The sequence below is a fragment of the Tupaia chinensis genome, unplaced genomic scaffold (genome assembly GCF_000334495.1).
Source record: "Tupaia chinensis unplaced genomic scaffold, TupChi_1.0 Scaffold148488_1, whole genome shotgun sequence".
NCBI classification, from domain to species: Eukaryota; Metazoa; Chordata; class Mammalia; order Scandentia; family Tupaiidae; genus Tupaia; species Tupaia belangeri.
Window position 1 is genome coordinate 207,243 of NW_006208337.1, and position 9,976 is coordinate 217,218.

At 41.3% G+C, this 9,976-nt stretch overlaps 1 protein-coding gene across 1 annotated transcript in view; it reads left to right on the forward strand.

Annotated features, from left to right (window-relative positions):
• Positions 1–9,976, forward strand: part of PRKDC (protein kinase, DNA-activated, catalytic subunit) — a 203,018-nt gene that overhangs the window by 12,785 nt on the left and 180,257 nt on the right. Inside the window, exons 8-10 of the mRNA XM_006170448.3 lie at positions 1,915–1,970; positions 2,058–2,088; positions 3,099–3,256. Coding sequence (XP_006170510.1) covers positions 1,915–1,970; positions 2,058–2,088; positions 3,099–3,256 — 245 coding nt within the window. The remainder of the gene's footprint in view (positions 1–1,914; positions 1,971–2,057; positions 2,089–3,098; positions 3,257–9,976) is intronic.

Here is a 9,976-nt window from a genome sequence, read left to right on the forward strand (position 1 = left end):
TTTTTTTTTCTTTTTTTTAAATAAAGGTTTTGCCTTAGGTTGCATGAGCTTGCCAGATAGAAAGGGATAGAGACAATGAAAGGGAAAATGAGAAGTCACTCCCTGAAGGGAAGGTCACATCTCAGTCCTTTCTCTTCCATTTTCCTCCTGGGATCGTGGGCACTTACATGTACGCTTCCAACATGAATTTCAAGCCACCAGGTCCAGGAGTTAAACCGTAATTGGCCATGTGGAAGTCTAGTGATGCAACTGCTTTGCCATTTACTGACTCCTTGACCCCATTTTTGTTCTAACTTATATCATGTAATCACCTAGGATTTGTGTGTGCGTGTATGTATATAATATATATAAGCTCTTGTGACCAAATAGGCAATTTTAAAATTTAACTTATTATTTTTATTATTATTATCTTTTTAATTATTATCTTTTACAAGCGTGTGTGCTCACCAGAGAGAGAGAGAGAGAGAGAGAGAGAGAGAGAGAGAGAAAGCAACAAGGCAGAGAGAGAGAGAGAGAGAGAAAGCCACCAGGCTCAGGACTCAAACCATGATTAGCCATGTGGGAGTCCAGTCCTTAACCACCCTGCCACCTGCTGGCCCCATCCAAATGGGCAATTCCTTTTTTTTTGGGGGGGGGGACGTTTTTGCTATAGGGTGCATGTGCTCACCAGAAAGACAAAGACACAGAGAGACAGAAAGCAAGAAGTCACACCCTCCCATTCCCCCCGCTGGGATGGCCACAATGCAGTCCCTTCTCCTCCATTCTCCTCTTGAGATCTTGGGCACGTACGCACACTCACCTGGCGTGAGTTTAAGCCACCGGGTCCAGGACTCGAACTGTAGTCAACTACATGGGAGTCCAGCAACGAACCCATTACTCCATCTGCGTGTCCCAAAAGGGGTAATTCTTCAGTCTCTGTAGTTTGCAAGTTCTTTCACAAGGACAGAGAAGTCATTATAAGTAAAGTCTGACTATAGTACAGCTGCAGCACATAATCTGGTGGAGGCAGTGACACCAACAGGCGTGGTGTCAGTCATGCCAGGACAAGAGCCTCATGTTACAGTTGTGTGCCTATTTTTCTTTTAGTAATTAGTTACTTTATTTTTGATTTACATTCTTTTCAGATTTGATCAGAGGAAAAGGGAGAGTGAGAAGGCAGTCTGCCACTTGAACTGTAGTGAGCCATGTGGGAGTCCAGCCCCTCAAGCACCATGCCACCTGCTGGCCCCTGCTGTCTTCCTGTTATTATCTTTTAAGTAGGTTTACTGATGTCAAAGGTTGCATTTCATTTGTATTTGTAATTCCCATAATCGCTAAGTACTGTGTCAGCTAGATGCAGGGGTGAGGGTGTAATGTGTTTGGCCTTGAACCAGTTATTTCATTTAACCCCTTAAACAACCCTAAAAGAAATACATACTGTCTCTTTTACAAGTAAGAAAACTGAGGCTCTTAAATAAGACATCATCTAATAGAGCTCATAAGTGGAGAATTGAAATTTAAACCCTTGTCTTTGTTTACCAGACCTTCTTTCTACTTTCTTTTTTTAAAATAGTTTTTAATGCTACTTTTTATTTATTTATTTATTTATTTATTTAAATTTGACCAGAGAGGTACAGAGTGAGAGAGAGGGAAAGTGAGAAAGCAAGCTGCCAGGTCTGGGACTCGAACCATGGTTGACCATGTGGGAGTCCAGCGCCCTTAACCATCATGCCACCTGCCAGCCCCTCTTTCTCCTTTCTTAATTTGCAACTCTTTAGCTGGATTGAATCATGTACTATCTTACTCCTGAATTCACAGGAGACCATTGGGGTTATGTAGATGTCAATCTGTCTGAAATAAAGCCATTGGTTGTGAAGTCAGGTAAAGCGTGTCAAGTGGTATTTGTAACAGTGGCTGCTTTTTGTTATTTTCCAGACCCCCAGACTTCAAGGGAGATTTTTGATTTTACACTAAAGGCAATTCGTCCCCAGGTAAGATAAATATTACTCTAATTCTGTTATAGTTTGATACTTGTGATTTTTAAATACTAATGGGGATTTCTTTTTTTTCTAAAATAGATTGATCTGAAGAGATATGCTGTACCCTCAGGTAAGGTTCTGCATGTAATGAGGTATAGTCTATTTTAGATTACGAAATTTATGTCTCAGATAAGCTTTTGCGTAGTATATAAGTAAAAGTAAATGAGTCATCTGTCATGTGTCACATACATTTTTAAATTTTTATTTATTTTTTTGAGAAAGATTTTTGCTGTAAGGTGCATGCACATGCCAGAGAGACAGAGAACAAGAAATTGCCCACCCCCCTGTGAGGGAAGATGGCCGTGTCACAATCCCTTCTTTATTCTCCTCTCGGGATCTTGGGCTTGCACGCACATGCTCCTGGTGTGAGTTCTAAGCTGCTGGGTCTGGGACTCAGGCTGCAGTCGACTGTAGGGGAGCCCAGCGATGTAACCATTACATCATCTGCTGCTCCTTGCCACACACATTTATTTACAGAGAGGCTTTTAGGGTCCTCGTTTTAGCACACAAGCTGTGGTTGAGATGGTCACATTCTAGTTATACGAGTTTGCTGCATGCCATAGGGTATGTGTACTTGCCAGAGACAGAGAGGGACAATGAGAAGGAAAGCGAGAAATCTTTCACTCAGGGGATGGCCATGCTGCAGTCCCTTCTCCATTCTCCTGAGATTTTCAGCACACAGGTATACTCACGGGGCACGATTTTCAAACCATTAGATCCAGGACTGAGATCCAGTTGGCCATGTGGGAGTCCAGTGCCTTAACTGCCATGCCACTTGCTGGCCCCCAGGTTACATGATTTAACTTTATTTTCAGACCATCCTTCAGACAATCCAAGCTGATTTTGACTTGGTCTGAATGATCCTGGTCCTGCTTCTGATCCTTGTTTTGGGGTTGTTTGGCCAAATTATGGGCCTGTTGATTCAGGTGGAGGCTGGCAGCCTCGGCTTTGACCGCCACCCGCGGGTGTGACCAGCTCCAGCTCTCCCTGAAGAAGTCCTAGCTGTGTCATTGACCCGAAGCTTCCTAGTTCTCTGTCTGGCCAATGGCCTGTTTTAACTGTGTGGTTTTTCATTTGCAGCTGGCCTGCGCTTGCTCACCCTGCATGCAGCTCAGTTTAGTACCTGCCTTCTGGAAAACTATGTTTCTTTATTTGAAATTCTGTCAAAATGGTGTGGCCATACAAATGTAGACTTGAAAAAAACCGCTCATTCTGCCCTGGAATCCTTTCTAAAACAGGTACTATGTTATTCACCTTTCATTTACAAGTATTTTTTCCACATAATGAATTAAATTCCAGTCTTGTGCACGTATACTTAATAAATACAAGTTGAGTCTTTAGCTTCTCTGGTCTTCAGAGCAAAAGCGTTGCTCTTGATCAGCCATGTGGTGGCAGCCGGCTGAACGGGAACTTGGAGAATGCCATGTTTATAAAGGACTTTGGAGTCAGGACTGCAGCAAGTCTAGGGGAGCAGAGACATGGCTGTGAGGAGGTGGAGGAAGAGTGAGTGAGCGGTCAGGGCTCCTAGCTGGAGAGTGGGCTGCCTGAGTGGTGGGGAGCGAGGGCGGTGGTGTTGAGAGACAGATGCTGTGTGTTGGACCATCTGAAGAACAAGGAGAGCCCTTTAGCCCCGTGGGCTTCCTTTTTTTGTAGACAGGATGTCGTTGCAGAATTCAGGCTATTTTGAATTATTGGTGTAAAGTAGCAGTGATAGTTCTTGCAGCCTTAAGGTTTTCCATCCTATTGGATCTGTTTTCTGGACAGCACATTGGAATCTGTATCCCTGTGTTTATGAGCTTTGTTTTTTTTTTTAGAGAGAGATTTTTGCTATAAGGCGTGTGTGTTCCTAGGGAAACAGAGACAGAAAGCAAAAAATCCCCCCCACCCCCGGGGATGGCTATGCCATAATCTCTCCTCTATTCTCCTCTTGGGACTTTGGGCATGCACACACACATGCCCAGCATGAGTTTTAAGCCACCGGGTCTGGGATTTCAAACTGTGGTCTACGTGGGAGTCTAGTGATGTAACCATTACACCATCTGCTAGTCCCCAGAGCCTTAGTGTTTTAATCTATCTCTATCTTCTACAACAGGATAATTATTTTCAAGTCTTTGCTATTATTTGAAAAAAAAAGGTTGGATTAAAATGATTGAAAAAGATGTTTGCTGCTAGTACAACAGTAAAAAATTAGAAAACATTTCGGGACTAGTTGATGGTATAATGGTTATGTTCCTGGACTCCCATGTAGTCGACTTGTGGTTCAAGTCTTAGACCTGGCACCTTAAATCTTAGGTGTGTGTGGGTGCCCGAAATTCTAAGAGAAGAATGGAGGAGAAGGAATTGCAGTGTGGCCATCCCCTTGCCCCCGCCCGAGGAGGGGGCTGATTTCTTGCTTTCTGTCTGTCTCTGTCTCTGGCGAGTGCATACACCCTGTAGTAAAAATCTCTTTAAAAAAATGAGAAACCATTTAAATAGTTAAAAGTTATTCTGTGCTTGGGACCAGCGGTTGGCATGGTGGTGAAGATGGTGGACACTCCTACATGGCTGACCACGGTTTAAATCCAGGACCTGGTGGCTTGCTTTCTCATTTTCTCTCTCTCTCTCTCTCTCTGGCCAAATTAAAATAAATGAATGAATAAATAAATTAATTAATTAAAAAATTATACTATACTCTAAATGAAAAACTACTTTGCAGTTCAGATGACATTGTTAACTATGTAATAGTTTTTCATTTTAAAAGTATAGTTAGGGAACCAGCAGTTAGCGTAATGGCTATGTCGCCGGACTCCCATGTAGTCGACCGCGGTTCGCGTCCCGGACCCGGTGGCTTAAAACTCATGCCGGGCACGTGTGCGTGCGTGCCCAGGATCCTGAGAGGAGAAGGGATTGTGGCATGACCATCCCCTCTGGGGGGGGGGACTTCTTGGTTTCGTCTCTCTGTCCTTCTCTGTCTATCTGGCGAGCACCCTATGGCAAATAACCTCTCCAAAAAAGAAAAAAAGAATAGTTAGATGTTTGTTTACTTCTTGGGAGATACATTCTTGGTATGATTTATGAAAGGGAATCAGGATGTAGAATGTCTGATATTCCATTCTTCTAGAATAATTGGGAATAAGTTCCTCAAGGAACATGTGCAAAGGCCTGTCTGTGGGAGGACTTAGGGAGCATATTGAAAGGCTCGCTGGGCAAGCGGGCTTACCTACCTTCGGCTCTTTCATTCTTGTCTGGAGCAGAATGTCCATGCTGAAATGAGGGCTGTTCTTTTGAATGCCAGGTTGGTTCTCGAATAGGCTGTTGTACTTTGGTAGAAATTGATCTGTTTGCTTCTAAAGTACCTTTTACCCTTGGTTCACTTAATTTAAGCTTTACAGTTTTTTGGAAAGACCAAAAACCAAGCTTTATAATTTTCCAAAATAATTAGCGATTGCAGTGTAGTTATTTATCCCCTTCCTGGGATTTCGTTTTCTGTATCTCTGTTTTTCTCTGTCTTTCTGGCTAGTGCACGCACCCTGTAGCAAAAATCTCTCTAAAAAAAGTTAGAAACCATTTGACTAGTGAAAAATTACACTGTGCTTATTTTTTTTGAAGCTGAGATGCTTTGTCTTCCCTTATAACTGTTATTTCTAAACTGTTGATGATTTCTGGACCCAATTGACCACAAGGACTGACAGCTCTCAGCTGGTAAGAGGTGGCCTCATGGGCTGCTCTGTTTCATCAGGGAGTTTTTTGCATAGACTGCTTCCTGCATTTCTCTAGCATCTTTTGGTCCTTTCCATTAAGAAAAAATGTCACATACGATATATCTTTATTTAAGAAACTGTTGGGCTGGCCCTGTAGCCTAGTGGTTTAGGGAGGAGGATCCCATGGCTGACCGTGGTTTACATTCCAGCCCTGGCAGTGAGTGCAGGGCCGAATCACAGCAGGACCGGGAAGGGATTGAGATACGATCACACTCCATTAGAGGGTGCTTTCTCCCTCTTTTCCCCCCATCACTGTCTCTTTGGTGAGTACACGTACTCTCTGGCAATTAAAAAAAGAGAAAGACTTGTCTTCGGAACTTGAATTGAAAGATAAGGTCTTTCTGAGTAGAAGCAATTATATGTAACTATCACGATACATTAATACTATCTAGACAATGTAGCTTTTTTATATTTCTCTTGATGCCTTTGTTTTGCTGTGAAGTATTTAACATTTTTTTTTTTTTTGAGAGGTTTTTGCTATAGGGCACATGCACTTACCAGAAAGACAGAGACAGAGAGATAGAAAATGAGAAATCATCCTCCAGGGAGGATGGCCACGCTGCAGTCCCTTCTACATTCTCCTCTTGGGATCTTGGGCATGCATGCACACGCCCCCGGCTTGAATTTAAGCCACTGGGTCCGGGACTCGAACCGCGGTCGGCTACATGGGAGCTCAGTGACATAGCCATTTCGCTAACAGCTGGTCCCAGTATTTGACATTATTTTTTGCATTCTACAGCAGAAGCTTTATTCAGTTCATTCAGAAAACATTGGTAGATAAATTTCAGTTGCAAATTCACAGGTAGAAATATATAAAGTTACATATAACAAAAAATACACATTATATAACTTACAGATACAAACTAATGACAAACTACCACTTCACAAAGGATTGTAAACACTTTGCATGCTTGTCCTTTCTTTTACACAAAGTGTTCTTTTAATGAATGACAAGTAAATGAACAGATACACATTAGGGTGAACTATTTCTAGACTATACAAAAAAAAGTTTTTATTTTTCTATTGTAAATTTAAGTTTATCATTTATAGTCTTCAGCATTGTTACACTTGAATTTTCATAATTCGATAAGTATCCATGAAACAATCTCTATACTAAAATAACACTTCTAGGCATAATGACTGTCCTAAAAGTTTTTTTCTCATACCCACCCTCCACCATCTGCTCTCTGTCAGCCACTCTCTCCCCTTCCAGTTTCTTTTTTTTTTTGAGAGGTTTTCGCTATAGGGCGCGTGCGCTCGCCAGACAGACAGAGACATAGAGACAGAAAGCGAGAAATCACCCCCCAGGGGGGGATGGCCATGCCGCAATCCCTTCTCCTCCATTCTCCTCTTGGGATCTTGGGCACGCACGCACACACGCCCGGCATGAGTTTAAGCCACCAGGTCCAGAACTCAAACCGTGGTCAACTACGTGGGAGTTCAGCGACAGCCATTACGCTAACTGCTGGTCCCACTCCCCTTACATTTTCTAGCATCCATACTTCTCTCTATCATCACATCTTCACATCTCTCAACCTCTGCCATAAAATGCACTCAGTACAAGTTGAGTGGGGATATACAATGTGTGTCTTTCAGTCTGACTTACTTTGTTCAACATTAAGTCTTCTGTATTAATCTATTTTGAGTCAGATGATAGGATCTCATTGGTTCTTTCTTTCTTTTTTTCTTTTTAAAGAGAGATTTTTGTTATAGGGTACATGAGCTTAGCTTGCCTGAGAGACAGAGATAGGCAGACTGCGAGAAGTCACCCTGCTAGGTGGAATGGCCATGCAACAGTCCCTTCTCCTCTGTTCTCCTCTCGGGATCTTGGGCATGCATGCACACGCACCCGGCGCGAGTTTTAAGCCACCGGGTCTGGGACGTGAACCGCGGTCGACTACGTGGGAGTCCAGCGACATAGCCATTACGCTAACTGCTGGTCCCATGTTTCTTATACCTGTGTAATGCTCCATACTATTATATATGTGCCATAGTTTTTCAACCTAGTCATCAATTTTTAGATACTTAGGTTGGTTCCATGTTTTATCAGTTATGAATAATAAACATGGATGTGCAAGTGTCTTTCTGACTGAGTGGTTCCCTATCTTTTGGGTAAATACTAAGGAGTGGAATTGACTGAGTGGTTTCCTATCTTTTGGGTAAATACTAAGGAGTGGAATTTTTGGATCATATGGAAGTTCTATTTGTAGGGTTTTTTTGTTCTGTTTTGTTTTGTTTTTGACAGATTTTTTTTGCCATAGGGATTGTACAGTCACCAGAGACACCGAGACAGAGAGCAATAAATATCCCCCTAGGAGGATGACCACGCCATTCTCTTCTCGGGATTTTGGGTACACATGCGTATGTGCCTTGACATGAGTTTGAAGGCACTGGGTCTGAGACTCAAACTGTAGTTGGCTAGGTAGGAGTCCAGTGCTCTAACCACCATACTACCTCTAACCACCATATTACCATACACCATAATACCTCCAGTATTTTTTTTTAATAATTATTTAAATTGCTTTTTAAAAATATTTATTTATTATTATTATTTTTACATTTCACCTGAGAGAGACAGAGAGAAGGAAAATGAGAAAGCAAGTTACCAGGTCTTGTACTCAGACCATGGTCAGCTATATGGGAATCCTGCACCTTAACCCCTAATTATTCCGTTGTCTGAGGAATCCTTTGCAAATATTTTCTTTTGGGGCCAGCAGGTGGCATTATGGTTAAAAGTCTTGGACTCTCACATGGCCAACTGCAATTCCTGTCTTGGACCTTAACCATCATGCCACCTGCTGGCCTCTACTTGTAGGTTTTCGGGAAACCTCCATATTGTTTCCTACAGAGGTTGAACTGATTTACATTCCCATCAACAGTGTAAGAGTTCCCTTTTCACCACAGCCTCACCAGTACTTGTTCTTTAATTTGTTGTTGTTGTTGTTGCTGTTGAAAATACTTTTTTTTCCATCCAGAATACACTGTATATTGGCTCAATCAAGCACATCAACATACATGTTATCATCAAGTAATTTTCTGTTTCTTGTTTGCTGTATATTTTGCTTTTTCTCCCATCCTTGATTCCGTATCTCTCACTCTCTGCCATCTCCCACCACACTGTCTCTGGTATCTATGGCTGCTTTCTATGCCTTTCCCCTCCCCATTTTATTGATTCACTAAAGATCTTAATTAATCGAAATATTTTGAATAGCAAGTACAGCTGAAATATACATATCTGTGAACACAAGTCTGACTTTAGGCATAAACCTCAGTGAGTAGAATGAACATACTATAAAGTAGCACCTAACTGGGGCTATATATCTTACTGCAGTCATCAAATAGGTATTTTTTTTCTCCTGAAACTTTTTTTTTTAAATTAATTAGTTTACATTTATCCCCTAAGCATTGTCACAGCATATAAAATGTATAAAGTAGCCCCTAACTGGGGCTATATATCTTACTGCAGTCATCAAATAGGTATTTTTTTTCTCCTGAAACTTTTTTTTTTTAATTAATTAGTTTACATTTATCCCCTAAGCATTGTCACAGCATATAAAATGTGGTTTCCTATCCAGAATGCACTGCATAGTAACTTAATCATGCATGTTATCCTCAATCATTTTCCATTTCTAGTTATATACACCTATGTTTGACCCTCTGCCTTTTCCCACCCTCTTTTCACACTATCTCTGGTGTCTATAGTAGTCTCCCATTCTTTTTCCTCCCACATTTTATTGATCACACAATTTCTTAAATAATTTAACTACTTTCAATAGCAAGTTCAGCTGGTAATTTCAAGAAAAGCAGTTTTGAATTGGTAAGGAAATTTGCTTAGAACTTAAAGCCTGGAAACAGGTATTTTGTTCAAGTAGTAGGTACATGAATCTATTGACAGCTCAAGACAAGATAAAAACTCTTAAAACTGTACAAAAAAGCCTAGAAGAAAAAGCAGCAATATTTTAGTCAAAAGTCACAAGATGCTATTTCACCAGTTCTGTCTCATGTACTTAATCGATCTTCTGTTGTGGTTCAATCTTCTCAATTGAATTTTGGGATATAATATTCAACTCCAGACTTGTCCCTATAATTAAGTTGTCCATTTTCTTAGTTTTTGAACTCTTATTTCTGTGCATCTGCATTTAATTTTTCTGACATAGCACTCCCTTAAGAACTTCTTGGAGATCTGGTCTGGTGCTGGTAAATTCTTTCAGGTTTTGT